Genomic DNA, 27,258 nt, shown 5'->3' on the forward strand with positions numbered 1-27,258 from the left:
ATCCATTTGATCGCAGTGGACAGTCCGTACAGAGAGCGTCTGCACGCCGAAGTAACACAAGTGCAGTGAAGGCAGGGTGGGGGGAGTGTTCGGTGGGTGACACTGGTAGAGTTGATTTCACTCTACAATTTTTTACTCTATATACAGTGGGCTCAAATGTTATTCAGCAAAACAGTAAACAGTAAACCTCAAACACTCGAGCAATAACAAACCGACATTACAACAAGTCTGTCTCTTAAAATGTGTGTAAACACCAACTAACTGTTGCTGAAACCATGTTAATGTTCATTAAATTCATGAAACCTGCAGTTTCATTATCTGTTTGCACATAGTCTCTGTAAATAGTAGAAAATCAGAGAACAGAAGGTTTTAAATCCCAGTTGGTGTCACATGAACAAAACCTTCAAATGGCAATGAGTTTTTACTTAGTTTCACTTGAAATGTGATGGTTTTACTAATACGAGGTCTATTAGAAAAGTATCTGACCTTATTATTTTTTTCAAAAACCATATGGATTTGAATCACGTGTGATTACATCAGACATGCTTGAACCCTCGTGGGCATGCGAGAGTTTTTTCACGCCTGTCGGTTACGTCATTCGCCTGTGGGCAGTCTTTGAGTGAGGAGTCGTCCACCCGCTCGTCAATTTTTTTCATTGTTTAGGAATGGCTCAGAGACTGTTGCTTTGTTTGATAAAATTTTTTTCAAAACTGTAAGGCACAACTGAGTGGACACCATTCAATAAATTCAGCTGGTTTTCGGTAAAAATTTTAACGGCTGATGAGAGATTTTGGTCTGGTAGTGTCGCTTTAAGGACGGTCCACGGCGCCTGACGGCGATCTGCGCTTCGAGGCGGCAGCGTCTCGCCGTTTCATGTTGAAAACTTCCACATTTCAGGCTCTGTTGACGCAGTAAGTCGTCAGAGAACAGAGAACTTTCAGAAGAAGTCGGCATGAGGAGTTTATTCGGACATTCCATTGTTAACGGTCATTTTGTAATGAAAGAACGTGCGGGCAGAGTCGCATGTCGGGCTGGACCCGACCGCGGGGGGTCGCGGCAGGAAAAACACCTCCGTTGGAAATCTTAACGGGCAAGTTGGAACATGCCCAAGCTGTTAAACAATTTCTCAGTTACTCACTTGTTGAAAGCCATTAAAAGCCGCCTGAATTCTACAAATGGTTTTCAACACGGAGGTGTTTTTCCTGTCGTGGCGCACACAGATTTGCCGAGTCGTCACGGAAACGACTCGGCGAATTTGCGCGTACGTCTTTCATTAAAAAAATGTCCTTAAACAGTGGAATGTCCGCATAAATTCCTCATGCCGGCCTCTTCTGAATCTTCTCTGTTCTCTCACGATGTCCTGGGTGAATTAAGCCTTAAATTAGGATGTTTTCAGCTCGAAACAGGCCGACGACATCGCCTGGAAGCGCTGCAGGACGTCCCGCTCCGTGGGAAGTCCTTACACCGACAGAAACACCCCATAATCTCTCATCAGCCGTTAAACTTTTCACAGAAAACCAGCTTAATTTCTCGAATAGTGTCCACTCGGATATTCCTCACAGGTCCAGAAAAAATTTTGATAAAGCAACGCACGCCGTCTCGAGCAGCGTGTGAAACAAAGGAATTCAGCCGAGAGGGCGGGACCACATCTCACTCAAGGCCTGCCCACAGGGAAATGACGTCACCGACACGCGTGAAAAAACTCACGCATGCGCACGAGGGTTCAAGCATGATTGGTGTAATCGCATGTCATTCAAATCCATATAGTTAAAAAAAAAAATAAAAGGGTCGGTTTATTATCTAAGAGACCTCGTATATGGTGAAGGACAGCTCAAATTGAAAATCTTCACTGCTCTGATACAACTACTAAAATGACATAGAATTAAAATACAAATACAAAATAAAATTACATGCCAAGAATAAATCAAGATTGAGGACAGACATTGACTTACTTCTTTGGTGCAACTCTCCACAAAAGGCCCGCCGAACATAGCTGCCATCCAGTCACAACTAGAGATAAGCAAAGGCTTATGGGCCATGATCGTCCCATCGTCAAGCTTAAATACTACATCTGCAAAACAGAAGTGAAACGGTAAATTATTTCAAAATGAAATTTTGTTTTAATTAATGAATTTAAATGAAGAACAATTTTATTAATCGGAATTATTTAATACAAAAATGCAAGTGTTTTTTACTCTATTTAGACTGGGATCAAATGTTATCCCAGCAGAGTAAATTTTACGCAGCAAATTTTTTTTCAAATGTATTGTATTTAATTGTATGTGATTGGCTTTACAACTTTTAATTTTTTTTGAAGACTTTCCATCTGAAAGTGCTGCAAAAACAAGCAAAGTGAAGCGGTTTGTCCTCATTCTCTGCCCTTTTTAATTTGGTAAGTTACAAGATGACACGGTTGAGAGGCTGATTTATTAAAATTGGACGCACATCTAAATTGCATATTTGTAAAGTCAAACACACTAAATGGAGAATATACACTATTTTGCGCATATGACAGAGACGGTATCCTTGTTGCATACTGTTAATAATTCTACATGCAGGTGCATTTGTGAGTGCAATAGTGTTTGCACAAGTTTTAACACCCGCAAAGCTTTTAGTAAATCAGGTGCTTACTGTTTTTGAGTTATTGTGAAACAGTCTGGAGGGGATCTACCTATTTACTTTATTATTTACCTATTTACCTATTTATTTACTTAATTTATTTATGCACTGCATTTTAGAGGGTACATGCCTTTTCCAAAGCATAGGCATAAGCTTAGCTATATTGCGTCCACCAAGGATGCAATAAAATCACTGGTATTCATTTTTTTGTCTGTCTGTCTCTTAGCAGGATTACATCAAAACTACTGCACGGAGTTTGATGAAATTTTCAACACAGACATATATTAGGCCATGGAAGAATCCATTAAATTTTGGAGGTTATCCGGACCCAAATTGGTATTCTAGATCAAGATTTCACTTTATACAGGCTTTGAAGGATTAAGTCAAAAGTACTTCACGGAATCTCACCAAATTTGCACCACATATAGATATTAGGACATGGAAGACTCCGCTGAATTTTGGCGGTGATCCAGATCCAGATTATGGATCAAGATTTCCCTTTATATAGGCTTTGAAGGATTTCTTCAAAAGTACTTCACGGATTCTCACCAAATTTGCACCACAGATAGATATTAGGACATGGAAAACTCCACTGAATTTTGGAGGTGATTCGGATCCGGACTGGTGGATGTCAGTAATCTCTGATTGTTCTTGTTCTTATTGTTACATTTTTAATTGTATCTCCTCAACAGTATTTTACTATTTTCCAGTAGAAATAAATCAAGTCACCAGAACAAAGACTCTCCACTCACCAGAAAAAGTGCCTTTGGCCAGGCACTCTTTGACTCTGTTTGTGCGGCGTACATGGAAGGCTTTGGTGATTTCTTGGTTCATGAAGGCTTCATTGTTAAGTATGTTTGCCACCATCATCCGAAGGTCAAAGACCTCCAGTAGCTCTGCAATGTGTGCAATGTGCATAAGCTCTTTCTCATTCTCATCTAGCTGACCTGTGTACAAGTAGCGAAGTACTGCCCGAAAAGGACCAAGCTGCATCGACTGATCCATGTGGATTACAGTCATTGGCCTTGGGCTGTATGTTACTGGATCATCTACAAACTCATCCTGGATGGTGACAAAAGCTCTACTCCATGAGGACAGCAGCCTGCCCCGTTGGATACATTCAGAGTCTTTTAAGGTTCCATCACTTGTGCAAGCCCTCAGGTTGGCCCTGTCTCCATCATCACTACTTTCACAAACATCAAAGCTAGCAGCACGCATCAGCAGCTCACGACCAGAGAATGGACCACGAGCTGGCCTTTCACTTTTATCTGGTTGTGTGTCCATAATGAAGAGGTCATAGAACTTTGAAGAAGATGTCGCCAAGTATATCTTGTGTGCAAAGATTTTCTGTCGCTCCTGTAGCACCAGGATGATATCAGCACAGTGTGGGTCCTCCAGAAGATTAACTGGATTCTCCTCTGTCGAGGCTGGGGGAAGAGGCACAGTGATTATAGGTGGGGGAGGTTTTGGTGGCAGGAAAGGTGCCTGAAGGAGAGGCCTTTGCACATTTCTGAGATGAGATTTCCAAAACTGCAGATGGCGGCGTGAGATGAGTGCAGCTCGAATAGCATTATCAAAAACGTCCTTGACTCCAAATTGAGCAACAACACTAGTTTCATAATATGGTACTCCCAACTCTTTGGCCACCTCACGACCTCTCTCTGGAGGAAGGATCTCATTGGACTTAATTGGTCTGGAAAACAGGAAAATAGATCAAAGGTATTCTTGGACTGAAAAGCAAAATTAATATTTCATGAACAGTAGTTTGGGAACCTCAAATCTACAGAGATGAAATAATGCACAAACATAAGGCTCTGTACCTTGCTAAAGGCCGCCGTGCTCTGTTTACTGCCTCGAGATCAGCATAGCGCAGGTCCAGCTGACACCCTACTAAAATGACTGGGGCACGTGGACAAAAGTGCTTAATCTCAGGGTACCACATGGTCTTCACATGGTAGAGGGAGTTGGGGTTGGCGATTGAGAAGCACAACACCACGACATCAGACCTGAAAGGACAATACAGGGAAAACTCTGTTAACTCAGGGTGAAGTCAAGTCTGAGAGTATGAAGTGGTTTGCTGCATCGCTGCAGCCAACACACTATAACTCCTTGGGTACTGGATGGCAACTGACCAGACAGACAACTTGCCTATCCCCACCTCTCAGATACAGTATAACCATCTATCTGCCACAGTCAGGTGAAATGTATGGTGCTCAATGTTGAAGAACCTGAATGGTGGATCATGACGAGACAAATTCAGTTAAATTTCAATTAAATTTATTTCATTTATATAGCATCAAATGACAACAAAGTTGCCTCAAGGCGCGTCACACAAGTAAGGTCTAACCTTACCAAGCCCTAGAGCACGCACACAGGTGGGAGTGGTAAGGAAAAACTCCCTCAGATGATTTGAGGAAGAAACCTCAAGCAGACCAGACTCAAAGGGGTGACCCTCTGTTTGGGCCATGCTACCGACACAATTTACAATACAAATATACAGGACATTTTGGGAGTCCATGTTGGTGCACAGGACGGGAGGCCTGCAGAAGAAGACACCACTGCCATCTCTGGATGAGATATACTTTATTGATCTCACAGTGGAGAAATTATGTTTACACTCCAGTTACCTCAGGCAGCAATTAGTCCACAATTATTACTTGTTTACCGTAATAACGGCACACATCAGAATTAAAGACAGCACATACACATTTGACATTGTTTATGTGCACTGTTTGAAGAAGTCCGTTATCCGAATTGAGGCAAGTGGGTGAAGGTCACGCAGCAACCCTGAGATGCGCCACCGTCAGCTTGGGGGGAGTCAGCTTGGGACTCCCCCCAAGATGACGGATCTTCCCTCAGACAGAGAGAAAAAACAAAATCAGGTGGCAGAAAGACAACAAATATGTACAGTATAATTTGTCAGCATTAAGCAACAAGAAAAACAGAAAAATACTAAGGTGATCGCCGGCCACTAACCCTAAGCTTCACTAAAAGACCCAGACTTTAGATAAAGTTGAGGCCGCGGCCCACTCTGTTTTCTAATAAAATGAATAGTATGCTAGCCATACGAAAGGGAAAATAAGTGCATCTTAAGTCTGGACTTGAAAGTCTCTACATAATCTGACTGTTTTATTGATGCAGGGAGATCATTCCACAGAACAGGGGCATGATAAGGGAAAGCTCTATGACCCGCAGACTTTTTAATTACCCTAGGGACACAACATAGTCCTGCACCCTGAGAACGCAGAGCCCGGGCCAGTACGTAGGGTTTAAGTAGGTCAAGTAAGTAAGGAGGTGCTAATCCGTGAATAATTTTATAGATCAGTAAAAGAACTTTAAAATCCGATCTCACAGGGACAGGAAGACAGTGAAGAGACACCAAAATGGGTGTAATGTGGTCAGGCTTGATCACATTATGCCCACAAATGTACCACATGAACTCAGCCACATGGAGTGTGCAGCCAGTACATTCTGAGTGCCGGTCCCAAGCCCGGATAAATGAGGAGGGTTGCGTCAGGAAGGGCATCCGGCGTAAAACAAGCCAACCCAACTATGCAGACTAAGAATCAAATTCCCATACCGGATCGGTCGCGGCCCGGGTTAACAACGTCCGCCACCAGTGCTATTGCCCAACAGGGTGCCGGTGGAAATTGGGCTACTGCTGGGCGAAGACAACGAAGAAGAGGAGGAAAACGTTGCCACAAACAGCGGGAGAAGAAGAAAACTAGAAGGGTGGAAATGAGAGTGGGGACTTTGAATGTTGGTAGTATGACTGGTAAAGGGAGAGAGCTGGCTGATATGATGGAGAGGAGAAAGGTAGACATATTGTGTGTGCAAGAGACCAAGTGGAAGGGAAGTAAAAGCAGGAGCATCGGCGGTGGGTACAAGTTGTTGTACCATGGTGAGGACAGGAAGAGAAATGGTGTTGGGGTCATTTTAAAGGAAGAGTATGTTAAAAGTGTGTTGGAGGTTAAGTGAGTGTCTGACAGGGTGATGAGTGTGAAGTTGGAAATTGAAATGGTGATGATGAATATCATCAGTGCATATGCCCCTCAGGTAGTTGTGAGATGAAAGAGAAAGAAGATTTCTGGAGTGAGTTAGATGAGGTGGTGGAGAGTGTGCCCAAGGACAAAAGAGTGGTGATAGGAGCAGACTTCAACGGGCATGTTGGTGAAGGGAACAGAGGTGATGAGGAAGTAATGGGTAGATATGGTATCAAGGATAGGAATGGGGAAGGACAGATGGTAGTTGATTTTGCAAAAAGGATGGAAATGGCTGTGGTGAATACCTACTTTAAGAAAAGGGAGGAGCACAGGGTAACATATAAGAGTGGAGGAAGGTGCACACAGGTGGATTACATTCTTATAGGAGATACAAGCTAAAAGAAATCACAGACTGTAAGGTGGTAGCAGGAGAGAGTGTCGTTAGACAGCATAGGATGGTTGTTTGTAGGATGACTTTAGAGGTAAAGAAGAAGAAGTGAGTGAGAGCTCAACAAAGGATTAGATGGTGGAAGCTGAAGGAGGAAGACTGTTGTGTGAAATTTAGCGAGCAGGTGAGAGAAGCACTGGTTGGAGGGGAAACAATTTTGGACAACTGGAAAAGTACTGCAGATGTGGTGAGGGAGACAGCTAGGACAGTACTGGGTATGACATCTGGACAGTGGAAGGAAGACAAGGAGACTTGGTGGTGGAATGAAGAGGTCCAGGAAAGCATAAGGAGAAAGAGGTTGGCGAAAAAGTTTTGGGATAGTCGGCGAGATGAAGAAAGTAGACAAGAGTACAAGGAGATGTGGCGTAAGGCGAAAAGAGAAGTGGCAAAAGCAAAGGAAAATGCATATTGCGAGCTGTACAAGACGCTGAATAGTAAGGAAGGAGAAAAGGACTTGTACCGATTGGCCAGACAAAGGGACAGAGCTGGAAAGGATGTGCAGCAGGTTAGGGTGGTAAAAGATGCACATGGTAATGTGCTGACAAGTGAGCAGTGTATGCTGAGAAGGTGGAGGGAATATTTTGAAGAGCTGATGAATAAAGAAAATGAGCAAGAGAAAAGGCTGGATGATGTGGTGAGAGTAAATCAGGAAGTACAAGAGATTAGCAAGGAAGAAGTGAGGGCTGCTATGAAGAGCATGAAGAGTGGAAAGGCAGTTGGTCCAGATGACATTCCAGTGGAGGCATGGAAACGTCTAGGAGAGATGGCAGTAGAGTTTCTAACCAGATTAATAAAATCTTGGAAAGTGAGAGGATGCCTGAGGATTGGAGACGAAGTGTGCTGGTTCCTATTTTCAAGAACAAGGGTGATGTGTAGAGCTGCAGTAACTACAGAGGCATAAAGCTGATCAGCCACAGCATGAAGTTATGGGAAAGAGTAGTAGAAGCTAGGCTTAGAAAACAGGTGAAGATCTGTGAGCAGCAATATGGTTTCATGCCGAGAAAGAGCACTACAGATGCAATGTTTGCTCTGAGAATACTGTTGGAGAAGTACAGAGAAGGCCAGAAAGAGTTACACTGTGAGTTTGTGGACTTAGAAAAAGCTTATGATAGGGTGCCAAGAGAAGAGCTGTGGTATTGTATGAGGAAGTCTGGAGTGGCAGAGAAGTATGTTAGGGTAGTGCAGGACATGTACAAGAATAGTGTGACAGCGGTGAGAATGCGCAGTCGGAATGACAGACTCATTCAAGGTGGAGGTGGGATTACACCAAGGATCAGCTCTGAGTCCTTTCTTTTTTGCAGTGGGTGATGGACAGGTTGACGGATGAGATCAGACAGGAGTCCCCATGGACTATGATGTTTGCAGATGACATTGTGATCTGTAGTGAGAGTAGAGAGCAAGTTGAGTCTAGTCTGGAGAAGTGGAGATATGCTTTGGAGAGAAGGGGAATGAAAGTCAGTAGAAGCAAGACTGAGTACATGTTTGTGAATGGGAGGGAGCCCAGTGGAATTGTGCAGTTACAAGGAGTAGAAGTGGTGAAAGTAGATGAGTTTAAATATTTGGGGTCAACTGTTCAAAGTAATGGAGAGTGTAGTAAAGAGGTGCTAAAGAGAGGGCAGGGAGGGTGGAGTGGGTGGAGAAAGGTGGCAGGAGTGATTTGTGACCGAAGAATATCAGCAAGAGTGAAGGGGAAAGTTTACAAAACAGTAGTGAGACCAGCTATGTTGTATGGTTCAGAGACGGTGGCACTGGCAGGAGGTGGAGCTGGAGGTGGCAGAGCTGAAGATGTTGAGATTCTCTTTGGGAGTGACAAGAATGGACAAGATTAGGAATGACCATATCAGAGGGACAGCTCAGGTGGGACGGTTTGGAGACAAAGTCAGAGAGGCGAGATTGAGATGGTTTGGACATGTGTAGAGGAGGGACCCAGGGTATATAGGGAGAAGGATGCTGAGGATGGAGCCACCAGGCAGGAGGAGAAGAGGGAGGCCAAAGAGGAGGTTCATGGATGTGCTGAGAGAGGACATGCAGGTGGTTGGTGTGACAGAGGAAGATACAGAGGACAGGGTGAGATGGAAACGATTGATCTGCTGTGGCGACCCCTAACAGGAACAGCCGAAAGACAAAGAAGAAGAAGAAGAAATGCACCACATGAACAAATATTGTAGCTGACATTTCTCACAATTCAAGTGACTCTGCCTAAGTATCATCTGATCATCATCTGATACAGACTGTTCGAGTGCCACTCAAGGATCCTGTGGAGACACCTAGTACCAAAACCTCCAGTCATCACTTTAGGTTACTGGTTAGTGTCCAAGGCTAACAACCATACAATCAGACAGGAAGCACCAGAACCATAAAGACTTGGGCCTTCATTATCCTGCAAACACTTCTGTCCCACAATTTCATCACTCCATAAGATATTCCCAGGTGTTTCTCAAGCTCAATGGCCAAGGACCCAGAGACATGAATATCCATGAGGTTGACACTTTCACAGCACACAGATACACTTCTGATGGTCGCATCCAGGAAGTCATTCAACTGTAGGTGGCACTAAATCAAGCCGTGGTGCCAGGCTTAATTTGACAGTATCTCACCTGCCATATGCAAAGCGTCGGTCCTTGTGATGGTCCCCAAATGTATCCCACAGGCGAAGGGACACACTGACATCATCCACCACATCTCTAGAGCGTTCTAGCACCTGAATAGAGATGTTTGAAAAATCACTTATACTGTAAGACTACGTCTTAACAGTGAGCTGCTGCTAAATGAATGCAAATATTAAACAACACATAGCAAACACAAAATTCTTTATTTAGATTTAGTCTTACTTACCTCCTGGCACACTCTGTACTGGTCAATTGCCCAGACTGTGGCACATGTGTAGCAAGTAGTTGGTATTGAGTTAGTGTGGCATTGCAGGGCCCGAGCGCAAATAAGGCGGGTTTTTCCGACAGCGTTGTCTCCCACTACCACGCACTTGATAGTTTCAACGTTTGGCCTCTCATAGTCCATATCAGAATCCGTCAAATGGGATCTGCTGAAATACACAGAAGCACAGGAAGCTGCATCAGTACCTTGAAATCCTAATGGCTCCTCCCGAACAAGAAGATGGATCAATTGATTATTTGACCCCGGCTCTGCCTCATCTGCCCTGCTCTGCCTGCAGAGCTATCAGTGGATGGTCTTGTGACTTCACTGTGCCATTCAGCATTCAGAATGTTTGTTCCTAATGTAGGGCAAGATTTGAAAAGATAAATATAGGACCTTTATTCTTGCTAAATAGAGATACTGTATATTTCAGGAGTTTTCAAACACAATGAGACAAACTTTTAATATATATTTGAGCCACATTTGGATGTTTTTGTAATCCATCAGTGATCCTAAAGCCTATGAGGCTTTAATAAGTTAGTTTCTATATTACAACCCAATTTAAGCAAATAAAACCGTAAAGCTTACTTTTACAGCTCTAATACTCTACAAGACATTGAAAAATTTAAATCCACAAATACAACAGCAGCTGCACAAAACAAAATGGAACAAAAAGTAAATAATATCTTCAGCTCTTGCAAATGGTAGCTGATGATGTTATTTCTAGGACTGGTTTCCATGGAAACTGTAACCAGCATCTCTTTGTCACTACCTACATAAGAAAAGCCACACCATTATTTATTAATATTACAATATTATACTTATAATTACAACTTTTAATCTTTCAATCCATGAATCTATATATAAATAAAACTAAGTGGAACACCATTCACGAGTGTGCATGCTTCCACAGATGCTCACAACAGCAGGGGGAGACTGTGGAGGCCTTTGTGAGACATTTGTATGAACTGGTGGAATATTGCGACCTTGGAGCTGCAAAAGCTGAAAAGACAAGAGATCGGATTGTCATTGGAATTGCTGACATCAAAGTATCTCAGAAACTACAATTAGAACTGGATCTAACTTTGGAAAGAGCCATTAACATCGCTTGCCAGTCAGGAGCTCATCAAAGCACCAAAGTGCCACCACCAAATCCACTGAGACTGAAATAAGTGCGATTACATGTAAGCTCAAACAGTCCAAGCCGTTTAAGAAAAAGTATGCCAAATCTAAAAGTGGCCGACAAGTTAAGGAGAATTGAAAGCAACACCGGAAAATAACTGCTAGAGATATGAGTTTGGAGCATGTCCAGCAACAAGAAAACGCTGCCGTAAGTGCAATTAAAAAGCCACTTTGAAATAATGTGAAAAACTAAAGCTGTGAAGGCAGTGAAAACAAATGAAAGTGACAGTGATGAGGGCAGTGCATGGTTGTTAGGTGCTATTTCTGAGGACAGAGACCGAGACGAAGACAAATGGTCTACAGATCTGCAAATTAATGGTACCACTGTGCAATGTAGAACTGACACAGGTGCAGATATAACAGTAATATCGGAACAAATATATAGTTTGTGCTCATAAGTTTACATAGCCTGGCAGAATTTGGATTTTTTTTTTTTTTTTTGGCAATTTTTCAGAGAATATGAATGATAACACAAAACCTTTTTCCCACTCATGGTTAGTGGTTGAGGGAAACCATTTATTGTCAATCAACTGTGGTTACACTTTTTAAAATCATAATGACAACAGAAAATAACCAAATGACCAAATGTTTACATACCTTGGTGATTTTAGCCTGTTAACATGCACACGAGTTGACACAAACGGGTTTGAATGGCTACTAAAGATAACCATCAGCACCTGTGATCTGTTTGCTTGTAATCAGTGTGTGTGTATAAAAGGTCAGTGAGTTTCTAGGCTCTTGACAGACCCTTGCATCTTTCATCAAGTGCTGCACTGACATTTCTAGTTTTTGAGTCATGGGAAAACAAAAGAATTGTCAAAGGATCTGCAGGAAAAGGTAATTGAACTGTAGAAAACAGTAAAGGGATACAAAAGATATCCAAGGAACTGAGAATGGCAATCAGCAGTGTTCAAACTCTATTAAGAAGTGGAAAATGAGGGATTCTGTTGGAACCAAAGCCACGGTCAGGTAGACCAACAAAAATTTCAGCAACAACTGACAGAAAAATTGTTTGGGATGCAAAGAAAAACCCACAAATAACTTCATCTGAAATACAAGACTCTCTGAAAAAACTGGTGTGGCTGTTTCAAGATGCACAGTAAGGAAGCACTTGAAGAAAAATGGGCTGCATGGTCCAGTTGCCAGACTAAAGCCATTACTACGCAAATGCCACAAACTATCCCACTTTTAATACGTTAAACAGCACAGAGAACAAAGTCATTTGGAGTGATGAGACCAAATTGAACTTTTTGGCCACAACCATAACGTTACATTGGAGTGGAGTCACAAGAACATACATGTCTCACTGGAGACATACCAGGGGGTGGCATGCTTCAAGGCCTCCACCATCATTTCCATCCCCAAAAAACAAAGACCTTCAGGACTTAATTACTACAGACCCGTCACCCTGACCTCTGTCGCGATGAAGACCTTCAAGCACCTTGTCTTCACACACCTCAAGGTCATCTCTGACCCTCACCTGCATCCTCTGCAGTTTGTCTACAGAGCCAATATGTAACCAAGGTTAAAGTCCCAATGTTTGACCTGGTAGTGATTTTTCCCACTCTCATTGAATGCACCATGCCAGATGACAAGATCATGTGACCTCAATTAGCCAATCACAGTGCCCAAAATAGTATATAAGCTGCCTTGGCTTCCTTCTCCTTAGTTGTGTGGGAGACAAGCAAAGGGATCAGCAGCTGCGGTCAGTTTTTAAAAGCACTTTTCCAGTTCAACACTTTTTAAACTGCAATCATGTACTAAGTGTGACTTTTAATCAACAACTTGTAGAGTCTTGACCTTTGTGGCTGTGCTGGGCGCCTGTTTAATTGTATGTGCTTTTTGATCCATCTGAACTGGTGAGTCTGAAATCTTTTTTCCCTTTAACATGTCATACCTAAGAAACTCTGTCATGTGACATGTTTGATTTTGCTAATGGTGCTTGTTATGCATAGTTGCTAATGGTTAGCATCTAATATGCTAACAATGGGTCTTTTGTTGGCATGTACAAAAAAGATGGGTTGTTGTGCTCTTATGCTGCTATGCTAATGTTAGCTTAGCCTTAGCATTATGAAAATGAGTTTCCTCTAAATGGGATTATGTGCTCCATACAAGCAGGTGTCCTGTGTGGGATTCTCAACAATGGCAAGCTACCGATCCAGGTCCAAAGCCTAAGGAAAATAAGATACCAGTCCACTTCCTCCAGTCTGGCTGGTAGGAGGCTTAGCAGCCTGCCTTCTCTCTATTCATCAAGTTCTCCAACCAGCTCCAAGTGACCGTCTCTCACAATTCTGGACATTATGTTGGGACATCTCAGGATTTTTCTCTTCTCTTCTATTGGTGTTTGCCCACAAACCACAGGGTTTAAAGGACTGGACTCTCAGGGCTGCTTATGTCCTGTTTTTGATTGTGGTTTGACTAAGGAGATTTCAATTGTGCACATTGTTAATTTAGCTGCAGTTTTGTATATTTTGTTTTCACTTGATTTGTAGTAATATATTGACTCAAACATACAATTGTTTCATTGTCTTTATTTACTGCCGCTGCCCTCCAGCAGCCAAACCTAATCTTTTGATTTTTTTTTTATTTATTTTTTTTTTTTTACACTGGTCCTTGTGTAATTGTAGCACTTAATACTGGTTACAAACAGGTCGGTAGACAATGCTGTCAACACGGCCCTCCAGCCTCCCCAGGCACCTATGCCAGGATTCTGTTGGTGGACTTCAGCTCTACTTTCAATACGATCATCATACCAGCCCTGCTGCAGGACAAGCTCTCTCAGCTTGGTATGCCTGACTCCACCTGCAGGTGGATCACTGACTTGCTGTCCAACAGGAGGCAGCATGTGAAGCTGGGAGGGCACGTCTCCAACACACAGTCCAGCAGTACCGGTTCCCCCCAAAGCTGTTCTTTCCCCTCTACTCTTCTCCCTGTACACCAACAGCTGCACCTCCAGTCACCAGTCTGTAAAGCTCCTGAAGTGCACAGAGAATACAACCCTCACTGGATTATCTCTGATGGGGACGAGTCTGCCTACAGAGGGGAGATCAATCACCTGGTGCAGACAGAACAACCAGGAGCTCAATGCCCTCAAGACAGTGGAGATGGCTGATTTTAGAAAGAACCCAGTCTAGGCTAACACCCTGTGTGACTCCCCACTCACTATTGCAGAGTCCTTCTGTTACCTCGGGATCACCATCACCCAGGACTTCAAGTGGGAGCTGAACATCAGCTCTCATCAAAAGAGCACAACAGAGGATGTACTTTCTGCAGCAGCTGAAGTTCATTCTGCCAAAAACGGTGAACTTCTACACTGCCATCATCTCCTCCATCACCATCTGGTATGCTGCTGTCACTAAGGACAGGAGCAGATTGCAGCGTATCATCCACGCAGCAGAGAAGGTGATCGACTGCACTCTGCCATCCTTATAGGACCTGTACACCTCCTGAGGCGAGCAAGGAAGATAGTGGCCAACCCCTCTCACCCAGGGCACAAAGTTTTTGTCACCCTCCCCTCTGGCTGATGGCTGAGGTCCATCAGGACTAAAACCTCAAGACACAAACAGCTTCTTTTCATCTGCAGCTAGACTAATAAATAATGCCAAAGACCCCCATTTACCCTGCCTCCCTCTGTCATCACCACTTCCACAAAGTACATATTGGTCATCGCTGCACTGAAGGGTACTGTGCTTTTGCACAGTCCCATCTCACTTCATTATATTTATTTAACAGTGACGAATGTCTTGACTCTTACATCTTACTAAAGTGTTTTTTTTTTTTTGTGTGTGTTTTTTTTACCTCCGCCAAGGAGGTTGTTTGCGGTTGCATTTGCCAGTCTGTCAGCAGGATAACTCAAAATGTTTTAAAAGGCTTTTGATGAAATTTTGTGGAGTGGTTGGAAATGACAAGAGGAACAAGTGGTTAAATTTTAGTGGTGATCCGGAGCACGAACCGGATCCAGGAATTGTTTTTTTTTTTTTTTAAAAGGATTCTTCACCATTGCGGGATAGAAACTAGAATGTCAAAATTCCCCATAACTCCACAAAAAATAGGCAGAAAGGCTTGAAAATATTTAGGGTGTAACATAATCAAATGTTCTATCAAACAACAAAGTTTAGTGATATTCCGGATCTGGTGATCCGGAATATGCAAAAATAGAGGGGAAAATAGAAAATGTGTGAGGTGACAAATGAAGCTAGAGACGCACAACTAACACCAAATTGTAGCTGAATCTGTACTGATTCAGTAAGGTGTCATCAGATTTAATGTAGCTTCAACTGTTATGGAGCTAGATCCAGGAGAAAACTGCCATTACCGAAAAATCGTTTTTATACAATAACTTTTGAACTAAAAGACAAAAGTGATTACAACTTCTAGTGGTATGTTTTCATGGTCAAGGATGTCAAATATACAGGAAAGACAAGTGTATGTATCATAGTTTTGGTTGTAACGCTGAATTGTTGAATAGATCACTGTGCCAAGGAGGGAATCTCTTTAGGGTCAGTGACCCTATGGCCTTGGTGGAGGTTTGCACTCTGAGTGCTTCTAGTTTTTGTATGCACCAATAACACCAGATAAAATTCCTTGTGAAAACTTTGCAATAAATTTGATTCTGAAAAGTTTTTTTTCTTCCCACATTTTTAACAGTGTAGCTGAAGGTGTATTTGGATGGGCAGCACTTCTTGTACTCAAAGTATGTGGAATGAAAACAAGTATGGAGGGAGGCACAGTTCATACCACAGGCAAAGAACAAGTTAATCATCAAAAGAGGAGCTTCCTCCGTTGTACAGAACTGCTTTGGGCCATGCTTAATTTATATATTTTAGTATTTGATGATTAGGTTTCACATATCATCCATCCATCTTCTACCGCTTAGTCCAATTAAGGGTCACGGGGGCCTGGACCCTATCCCAGCAGTCATAGAGCGCGAGGCGGGGTACACCCAGGACAGGACGCCAGTTTGTCACAAGGCCACAAACAGACAAAAAACACATTCAGACCCACTCACACAACAATGGACAATTTAAAGATTCCACTCCACCCAACCCGCATGTCTTTGGATGTGGGAGGAAACTGGAGCACGCAGAGGAAACCCACGCAAACACGGGGAGAACATGCAAACTCCACAGAGGCCACGGGAATTGAACCCACAACCTTCTCGTTGTGAGGCAACAGTGCTAACCACTAAGCCACCGTGCTGCCCTCACTTATATCATGATTGTTTTTTTTTTGTTTTTTTTCTTTTCAAGTCTCTCAAGACTGTATGTTGATGTGAAGTGCAGCCAAAAACATCTTTTATTTTGTTATTGTGGGAAAACAAGAACAAAACCAAACAAATTGTGATAAAATTTTAAGTTTATGTTGCCCATCCCTAGATGGTACACAATCCCAGTTCGGTACTTCTTAGAAGTTAAATTACAGTGGGGAAAAAAGAATTGTTGAACCAACCTTATTACCAGATTAAGTAATTTCTTTCTTCTTTTTTTTCTCTGTGTAATTACAGTGAGGAAAATAAGTATTTGAACACCCTGCGATTTTGCAAGTTCTCCCACTTAGAAATCATGGAGGAGTCTGAAATTTTCGTCTTAGGTGCATGTCCACTGTGTGGACACCATTCGGAAGATTCAGATGGCTTTCGGTGGCTTTTCAGTCGTGTGACTATCCGAGAAATTGTGGACGAGCTGGGGATGTCAGGGCATGTCCTGTTAGGCTTCATCACGGAGGCGCTGTTGCTGCGCCATCAGCTTCGTGCTGATGAATTTCGCCACAACTCTTTCATGGCAAAATCTTCTGTCACAGTGGAATGTGCTGAAAAGTGCTGATGTCCACCTCTTCCACAACTTCTCAGATAATCACACGACGGTCCCGCATCACCACAGCGTTCACTTTGGAAATGATCCGGTCATTTCAGCGTGTTGTTAGCCGCCCGGAGCGTGGCTCGCTCTCCACCGTTGTGCGGCCGTCTTCAAACTGGTTGTACAGCTCCTTAATCTGTGTGATGCCCAGAGAATCGTCACAGAAAGCCGTCTGAATAATCCGAATGGTTTCCACCTGGCTGTCACCCAGTTTCTAGCAAAATTTGATGCAGTCGCGCTGCTCCAGTCATTCCACCATTTCCTTGCAAAGAAAAAAACGACGAGAGACTCCACCCATCCTCACACAAAGGCTGCTTACAAGCAAATGACGCAACCGCCAGGCGTGAAAAAAATCACGCATGTGCACGAAGGTTCAAGGTTGGCTCATGCAAGCACACGTGATTCAAATCCATCAGGTTTTTGAAAAAAATAAAAAGGTCAGATACTTTTCTAACAGACCTCGTAATTGTTTAACGATTGAAATGCTCTGAGTGTTAACCTGCTTACTTACATTATTTAACAATTGGACCTATATGAAAACTGGTGTTAAAGATAATTTCAACGTTATCTCCAATAAAAACTGTGTGGCTAATGGACTGCAAGATTTTACTGTGATAGCAGCAGCCTCACATCAACCGTACAGTTGTGAACATGTGTATTTTAGTAGATATATTAATACTATGCACCAGCAGAAAGTTACAAATATAGCTAGCCTTTTACAGAGAGGAGTTTGCATTCAATGTATTAAAGGTTACTCACGTGACTTGTGATTTGCAGTGTACGTGGACAGCGACATGAACATGTACCTTGACGAGGGGCTGTCACCATGAGAGTGGTGTTGCCAGGTCAGATGAACATTTTGCTGAGGCCAGGAGTTTTGCAGATGAGAGAGGAAATGACAATGTAGAAAGCATGGAGGAGGAGAGCAGCACTCATCAGAGAACAGACTTGCTTTTTAATTGATCTGATGAGAAGACACCTTCAAGATAGTGGAGATGAACGTGGCTGAGCTCAACAGCCACATTAAATCTGGGAAAGGCTCAAAAAATTAATGGGAGATACATGGCCAACCTGCTCTCAGACCACTTAAGAGAATCCTTTGACCCAGAGAGAGTGAGCAGAATGTGGATTCCCTTACCAAAAAATAGTACTGATAAGTATATAAAAAGTAAACTGGAAGTATACTTGAAACATACTTGTATGTACTACTTTTTGGTAAGGGTTACACTAGTCGAGGCATACAAATGAATCAAGGACAATAATATAACACAGGGAGGCCAAGAATGCAGTTCAGGCTTTTCAGTGAAATGGATTCACTTTGGGGGGAATCACAATATAGATTTCTCAGTTGTTGGAACGTCAGAGGGAGTTCAAGTCCTCAGACCAGTTGATGGTATTGAGGGTATGAGCAGCACATCACCAGAGTTCAATAGTTCACCTCAGTCAGGCAACACACAGAGGCAAAGACCAAGACAGGTAAACCAACTGCTGGATTTTTTTTGAAAGAGGCAGAAGTCGCAAATCAAAGGTGACATGAGGATCTTCTTCCTTCCCTTCTTCTATATCTTATACCTACCTATAGAGTTTGTTTTCCTTTTGTAAGGCACTTAGCAGAGTCCAAGACGAATTTCTCTAAGGGGATAATAAAGTGTATTGTATCGTATCGTATTCTCATACACCCTTTGAAAATCTTATAAAGGATTATCTTTTGCGATCAGAGAAAAGAAACAACTCTAATGGTTAAAAACAGCTGATGGCAGTACTGCAGAAATTATTAAAATGAATTTACTTGTTGTGCAGTTCTTATATTTATTTTTGATCTGATATTGATATCCTTGACATATTTAAAATGTGTGCTTAATGTAAATGTTCACTGGCATGTATTTTGACTACTGAAGGATGTTTTTTTTCCTTTAGATTTATATGCCGATTAGTAGAAAATGTAAATATACAAAAAGAAATGATTTGTTTAAGATCTATTAAACGTTTTCCTTGAAATACTTTACTATTTGTGTGTTTTTTTAAAATTTCTCCAGAACACACAATGGTTATTACAATACAACTCAATCTCTGTATTAATATAAATGTCTAATAGTTTTCATTACGAATCACTCTTTGCTGAAAGTAAACAAACAACAAAAACACACACACACAATAAACAACTTTTCTTCCATTAATTTACAATTTCATACTCCAAACAATTTTCTCTGTTAAATGGAAAGAATCAACATTCAAATAATATTAGAAGTGTACCATATTGATTATATTTATAACAATAGAAATGTATATAGGCCAACACCAAATTGCTTAGCAGTTGTTGTCCTCTCCCCTTGGACAGCCCCTGGATGGTCATCTCAGATGTAAGCAGGTCCAATGCACAGGTTGTGAAGCATGCATGCACACACAATGGTCATAATCACAATGCCCAGTCGGGGATTATGGAGATCTCGGACTCTCCTCCACTTGCATTTTAGCCTCCCAAATGCTTGTTCGACTACAAACATCGGCCTCTGCTTACTTTAGCATTGTACTGTTGGTCCTGCATGCTGAGGGTGGCGTTGTCACACATTGGGGTTGTGATGAATGGAAAAGCTTGCCTGACGTAAGCACTGTCCTCCAAGCAGCTTGTACTGTGACCCATCTTTTCATTCCAGAAAAATTGGATTTTAAATTAGATTTTATGCAGGACCCTTGCGTCATGGACCCTGCCAGGTGCTCCCACAAAGGTGTCCCGAATCTATCTGTATCATCCATTATCCCTTGCAGGACAACGGAGTAATAGTTTTTTCCTGTTGAGATAATCCCCGCCTCGTGTGTGTGGTCTTCGGAATTTGATGTGACATCCATCAATGGTGCCGAAATTGTTCTGAATGTTTTTCAGGCAAAAGAGACAGAGGAGTCCGTCTTGTCACAGATGGAAAACCAAGAGATAAAAAACGGTACAATTTTGGGCAGTTCCACAACACATCTATGTGCAGTTGACTGGGACACATTAAACTTGTCTGAGAGCTCTCTAAACTATTCTGGTTTGCCATGTACCAAAGAAAAAATCGCCAGCTTTGTTTCGGGGGATTTCTGATAACTCAAAAAGCTGATGTTGTAGTATTTCCAACAGACAGTTGAAACTCTGCATGTCGAATCTGCAGGTGCCTAAAAATGTTTTTTCGTCCGTTTCAAATATATTTTCCCAAGCAGTCCCTGTCTTGAGGATGCTTCTGGGCACAAACAATTGCAGAATTAGCAGTATTGCCTTTCTGGAAAAAAAAAGTATCAAGCAGAGGGTCACCCCTTTGAGTCTGGTCTGCTTGAGGTTTCTTCCTCAGAGGGAGTTTTCCTTACCACTGTTGCTCTGGGGGTTAGTAAGGTTAGACCTTACTTGTGTGAAGCACCTTGAGGCAACTCTTTTGTGATTTGGCGCTATATAAATGAAAATAAATTGAAATTGAATTGAAATTCATAGGAGTAAATTTCTATAATAAATCTATCTTTAGACCAAAAACAGTTAGTGTTAGCGATGAATATTCCACAAACACACTGGAGCACAAATGTAGTGTTAGCTTTACAAGATAAAATGTTGCTGTGGGTTTATCGTCTTCTCTTTGAAGGGAGTAACTTAAGAGAATTGACTGATGAAAGTCCATTTGCCTTTTCAGAAGCATAAGTACCGAAAGTCTTGGACAGCAGCCATCTTTTGTTGACATACAAGTTCGTCTGCGTGGAACACCTTGAAGTCATAACTGGTCACTTTCAAATAGGAAATTTACGAGTTACCAGTTACTGGAATGAGCCATTATTCCAAAATGGGTGATATTATTTTTTTACCCACAAACCTCTACACACAATTCAATTTTTTTTTTTTTTTTTACATTTTTGCAAATTCATTATTATTGAACAAAAACTAAGAAATCACATGTACTTAAGTATTCACCAGGCATGGCACCAGAAAAAAAATATTAAGGGGGGCGATGAGTTTCACAGGGGGCGGGGTCGCCCCCCCCCCCCCCCCCAAAAAAAGTGCACACCGGAGGTGACGTGCCTCTGAGCGTGCCTAATGAATTGGGTGCGCTCCTGGAAAGCTCGTGTATTTAGGTTACACCGTTGTAAGAGACTAAGAGTAAAGAGTGATGACAGTATTTTTTAAATTATTATTTGAACGTATAGACCCTCGGTCAAGTGATCTCCTGCATACCACAAAACCAAACCAACAACTGATCTGAGAAACGACACGAGACAGTAGATTAACCCCACATACAGCCCTCCATTACAAGCACAAACAGCGCAATTGGGCATGACAGTTACACAACGGGTCAAAGATAAACCTTTCATGTAGATATATTTACAACAAAACATAACTTTAATATCAATCAATCAATCAACTTTTTTCTTGTATAGCGCCAAAATCACAACAAACAGTTGCCCCAAGGCGCTCCACATTGCAAGGCAAGGCCATACAATAATTATGAAACACAGTCTACGTCTAAAGCAACATAACCAAGGGATGGTCCAGGGTCACCCGATCCAGCCCTAACTATAAGCCTTAGCGAAAAGGAAGTTTTAAGCCTAATCTTAAAAGTAGAGAGGGTATCTGTCTCCCTGATCTGAATTGGGAGCTGGTTCCACAGGAGAGGAGCCTGAAAGCTGAAGGCTCTGCCTCCCATTCTACTCTTACAAACCCTAGGATCTACAAGTAAGCCCGCAGTCTGAGAGCGAAGCGCTCTAATGGGGTATATGGTACTATGAGGTCCCTAAGATAAGATGGACCTGATTATTCAAAACCTTATAAGTAAGAAGAAGAATTTTAAATTCTATTCTAGCATTAACAGGAAGCCAATGAAGGGAGGCCAACACGGGTGAGATATGCTCTCTCCTGCTAGTCCCCGTCAGTACTCTAGCTGCAGCATTCTGAACCAACTGAAGGCTTTTTAGGGAACTTTTAGGACAACCTGATAATAATGAATTACAATAGTCCAGCCTAGAGGAAACAAATGCATGAATTAGTTTTTCAGCATCACTCTGAGACAAGACCTTTCTGATTTTAGAGATATTGCGTAATGCAAAAAGGCAGTCCTACATATTTGTTTAATATGCGCTTTGAATGACATATCCTGATCAAAAATAACTCCAAGATTTCTCACAGTATTACTAGAGATCAGGGAAATGCCATCCAGAGTAACGATCTGGTTAGAACACCATGCTTCTAAGATTGTGGGGCCAAGTACAATAACTTCAGTTTTATCTGAGTTTAAAAGCAGGAAATTAGAGGTCATCCATGTCTTTATGTCTGTAAGACAATCCTGCAGTTTAGCTAATTGGTGCGTATCCTCTGGCTTCATGGATAGATAAAGCTGGGTATCATCTGCGTAACAATGAAAATTTAAGCAATACCGTCTAATAATACTGCCCAAGGGAAGCATGTATAAAGTGAATAAAATTGGGTCCTAGCACAGAACCTTGTGGAACTCCATAATTAACTTTAGTCTGTGAAGAAGATTCCCCATTTACATGAACAAACTGTAATCTATTAGACAAATATGATTCAAACCACCGCAGCGCAATGCCTTTAATACCTATGACATGCTCTAATCTCTGTAATAAAATTTTATGGTCACAGTATCAAAAGCAGCACTGAGGTCCAACAGAACAAGCACAGAGATAAGTCCACTGTCCGAAGCCATAAGAAGATCATTTGTAACCTTCACTAATGCTGTTTCTGTACTATGATGAATTCTAAAACCTGACTGAAACTCTTCAAATAGACCATTCCTCTGCAGGTGATCAGTTAGCTGTTTTACAACTACCCTCTCAAGAATCTTTGAGAGAAAAGGAAGGTTGGAGATTGGCCTATAATTAGCTAAGATAGCTGGGTCAAGTGATGGCTTTTTAAGTAATGGTTAATTACTGCCACCTTAAAGGCCTGTGGTACATAACCAACTAACAAAGATAGATTGATCATATTTAAGATTGAAGCATTAAATAATGGTAGGACTTCCTTGAGCAGCCTGCGGGCAACTGGCCATGAATGGAGGGACTAAGAAAATGCATACCGCATGACAACAGCATGTTATTTGCATTATTATCACTTTTTACTGAGATACACAACACGTAACGCGTACATAAAAAGTTGGCTCACTTAACTTTTGTCGTGTTGGCTCTCGGCTAGCTGGCGCGCGCTGCTCTCCAATTTAGCCAGTGCATCCTCATCAAGCTGGCTGCTTTAGCTGCTGTTCATTGTCATACTATCCATTAGAAAATCATCCGGAATATCCATATTGGGACCAAAACACACTTCTCGCATTTTCATCTTTTCCTCTGCGGACAGTTTTTTTTTTTTTACACCCCTCTGCGGACAATTCTTGGGCTGTGCGCGCTATGATGTCATTTGTTTACGCATAGCGGGTGGGTATAGCCAGGTACCATCAACGTAAATCTACGATACCGGCCCAGCAACGCCCCGGTAAAGTGATAATATTATTGAATAACTAATATTTTGCTATATTTTCCTATATTTCTTTTTCTTTTTTCTTTTTATTTTTTTGATAACTCTCACATCCGAGGGGGTGGGATTGATGACGTGAGGGGGCGTCGCCCCCAAACGCCCCCTCGTGGCGCCGGGTCCAGTATTCACAGCCTTTAAATTGAGCTCAGGTGCATCCTGTTTCCACTCATCATCCATGAGATGTTTCTACAGCTTAATTGGAGTCCATCTGGGGTAAATTCAGTTGACTGGACATGATTTGCACACACCTGTCTACATAAAAGGTCCCACAGTGCATCTCAGAGCATAAACCAAGCATGAAGTCAAAGGAATTGTCTGTAGACCTCAAAGACAGGATTGTCTTGAGGCATAAATCAGGGAAGGGTACAGAAACATTTCTGCTGCTTTGAAGGTCCCAATGAGTGCAGTGGCCTCCTAAATGGGCAAAGTTCGGATCCACCAGGGCCGCCGAACTGAACTGGGAGACTAGTCAGGATTGAGGGAAAGATCAATGCAGTAGTGTAGAGAGACATCCTGGATGAAAACCTGCTCCAGAGTGCTCTTGACCTCTGACTGGGGCGACGGTTCATCTTTCAGCAGGGGAATGACCCGAATCACACAGCCAGCTTCAGGACAACTCTAAGACGCGCGTGAGAACGGCGGTGTTCTGCTGCCGCCGATAATGCCCTGTGTACCGCTGGATTTATCCAGGCAAATCCTGCGTTACTCCAGGAACTTTTGCATATAGGCACCGCCCCCAGAGTATAATAGGCTGAAGCAGCAGGAATACATGCCTCTGTCACTGCAGGGGGAGTGAGATCATCCTCAGCCTTTTATTCTCCTTCCTTTTACCCTCCTCAACGTGTTGCTTCCGTCTCCACCACAGGGCTACCCTCTGCTTTTGAAACCAGACCTCTTGGTAAGTCCTTGCCGCTGCCAATTTTCTTTTAGGAGGCATACTGGAGCTTCTCTGCAAAAATATCTGGAGCTGGCCACCAGTGAGAGGCCTGCATGCAGCGCGCTAGCGTTTTTATGTTGACCGCCGCCTATCGGCCATTTGGAACACCGTTTTAACCGGGAGGTGGCGTTTAGAACGTCGTACTGCCGCTAGCGCCGCCGTTTTGTCTGCCTCTGTCGCCAGTTAAAACGCCCTTGAGGACGGCGATGTGGGCTCTATCGCCGTTTTACATGCCGCTGATTAGGGATACAATGCTGGCTGCCAATTACGGCGGTGTAAACTGTGGCACTACAGGAAGGGGCAGGATGAAACGGCGATTAAAAAGTATCAAACACCGTTGTTCGCGGTGTCTCCGTGGTCACGCGAATTCTCCGGGAGCGCTCCCGGAATTATTTGACATGTTGAATAATTTTTTCGACGATTCCTGGTAAAGCCGGAACTAAGCCACGCCCCCTAGTGCCGGCGTTAACAACGGCGTGTGATCCTTAAGATGGCCAAAAACTCTTCTGGGACGCTTCCGGGAGCTCTTACCATCTATGTGTAAATGGGGCTTAAGAATGTCCTTGAGTGGCCCAGCCAGAGCCCAGACCTGAATCCGATTCAACATCTCTGGAGAGATCTGAAAATGTCTGTGCACCGATGCTCCCCATCCAACGTTGAGCTTGAGAGGTGCTGCAAAGAGGAATGAGCAAAGCTGCCCAAAGATAGATGCAGCAAGCTTGTGGCATCATATTAAAGAAGATTTGAGGCTGTAATTGATGCACATTTGGCATCAAGGTGCATCATCCACGAAGCAAAGGGTGTGATTTCTTAGTTTTTAAATTTTTAATAAATTTGCAAAACAAACAAACAAAAAACAAAACACTATTTTTTCATGGTGTCATTATTATGGGGTGTTGTGAGTAGAATTTTGAGGAGGAAAAATGAGTTTACTCCATTTTGGAATAGGCTGTAACACAAAATGTGGAAGAAGTGAATCACTGTGAATACTTTCAGGGTGCACTGTATGTGTTTGAGCATAGAACATAGCCTAATATAATCAGAACGTGATCGTTGACTAATCAGCTCTTCTCAGCTAATCTGGCTGATCTTACTGAATTCCAACCTGAAAGCATTATTCATCACAGCCCTATTGTTGTGATATTTCCAACCCAGTCTCACGAGTGTTTCTCGTGCACCCGTCACGAAATGATTCAAATTTTCGTCAACGATATTTCTTTAGTGGATTTTTTATTTTTAATGATTGGAATTTCTTGCAGTGACTCATTCACAAAATCAGCCTTTCACTGAGTGAACAGACCTGCATCCCAATAGGCCAGATATCACCTCCACTCAGGACCACAGACACTGCACCCAACGTGTTCTAATAAGATCCGATCATCAATAAGGTCCAGACTCAGAACTGTGTTTGATTCCTACCAGGAGACAGGCGCGGCACAGTCATGCGGATCTGCTGCATTGGGCGTTATGTAAGCCTCTGTCACTGGCTCCTGAGCCTGTTTATGTGGCTCACAGCGAGCACAGGGACTTTAAACCCGCTTCGATTGCGCTCACATGCACGGTGCACGGTGTGGTTTCCTCTTACCGCGACGTAAGGAAGAACTGCATCGAGCTGATCGGCGGCCGGGATGAAACGCAGCGCTCCATCGGATGCGGTCTGCACCTGGCGGCAGCTCGTCTGTAAATTCATCTTCGGTGCAAGGTGAACACCAGGCTGCAAAACAAGCGAGCGAGCGCGTCTGTTCCAGCGCACACGTCCGAGCGATCAGAGCGATATAAATCCGAGTCTGATGTCGCAAACGCCGCTGAGCTGAAGAAGCGTCGGTGCGCTGCAGAGCTGCAGCCGCTGTGGAGCCTCCTCTGTGACAGGCCCTCCGGAGCTAATAATAGAAACATATATATATATATATATAAAAACATTACGAAGCACTGATACTCTTTAAAGTGGCGCAAAATTCAAAAAACAGCTGAGCAGCCGAGAAACAACAGGATTCAGACATACAACTCCAAGCCAGAAAGAATGTGTTAATATGAAATAGTTGTCTTAATAAAGTGTCCGATTTTTTGAAAAATATCAAATATTTCTAAGATGCTGGGGGTTTGCAAATGTGAAACATGAATGTGACAGCAACCCCACAGTCCCAGGTTAAAGCACAAAACAAATTAAATTCCTAAATCCTTGCGGATAAACTCTGGCAGAATGTCCACTTGTCTCACAAATCAGGATGGAGAGCTGGAAAAAAGAGAAAAATAAAATAAGATAAGATAAACTTTATTGACCTCACAGAGGAGAAATTTACATGTTACGTCAGCTCTTAAAAACACACAAGATGGGTGCAAGTAATGTTCATCAAACAGCGTGTGCAAGGATAAGCAATAATAATAATACTTGTAACAGTACTTCATAAGAAAATGAGGTAGAAATAGAATATATATATATAGATATATTATATATATATATATATATATATATATATATATATATATATATATATATATATATATATATATATATATATATATATACTGTGAGAGATAATCTAAAAAAAAATCCGGAAATCACAATGTACGATTTTTTTAAATAATTTATTTGTATGTTACTGCTGCAAATAAGTATTTCAACACCTGTGAAAATCAATGTTAATATTTGGTACAGTAGTCTTTGTTTGCAATTACAGAGATCAAATGTTTCCTGTCGTTTTTCACCAGGTTTTCACACACTGCAGCAGGGATTTTGGTCCACTCCTCCATACAGATCTTCTCTAGAGCTTTCAGGTTTGGAGTTTCAGCTGCCTCCAAAGATTTTCTATAGAGTCAGGTCTGGAGACTGGCCAGGCCACTCCAGGACCTTGAAATGCTTCTTACGG

General features: G+C 42.4%; 1 protein-coding gene across 5 annotated transcripts in view; it reads right to left on the reverse strand.

The window, feature by feature from the left end:
- The window catches only part of LOC117510319 (rho-related BTB domain-containing protein 2-like), a 45,528-nt gene extending 19,408 nt beyond the window's left edge, over window positions 1–26,120 (reverse strand). For 2 of the 5 annotated variants that reach the window (XM_034169990.1, XM_034169991.1), the window contains exons 1-6: window positions 25,977–26,120; window positions 9,886–10,090; window positions 9,648–9,751; window positions 4,440–4,625; window positions 3,372–4,312; window positions 1,953–2,071 (exon numbers count right to left, since the gene is read on the reverse strand). In XM_034169990.1, the coding sequence (XP_034025881.1) occupies window positions 1,953–2,071; window positions 3,372–4,312; window positions 4,440–4,625; window positions 9,648–9,751; window positions 9,886–10,090; window positions 25,977–26,038 (1,617 nt within the window). In that variant the 5' untranslated portion in view covers window positions 26,039–26,120. Of the gene's footprint in view, window positions 1–1,952; window positions 2,072–3,371; window positions 4,313–4,439; window positions 4,626–9,647; window positions 9,752–9,885; window positions 10,091–25,810; window positions 25,884–25,976 lie in introns of those variants that run through there. The other 3 variants (XM_034169992.1, XM_034169993.1, XM_034169994.1) reach the window with 3 other exon arrangements.
- Window positions 26,121–27,258: the final 1,138 nt, after the last annotated feature.

This window comes from Thalassophryne amazonica, chromosome 5, assembly GCF_902500255.1.
Source record: "Thalassophryne amazonica chromosome 5, fThaAma1.1, whole genome shotgun sequence".
In the NCBI taxonomy this organism is placed as follows: domain Eukaryota; kingdom Metazoa; phylum Chordata; class Actinopteri; order Batrachoidiformes; family Batrachoididae; genus Thalassophryne; species Thalassophryne amazonica.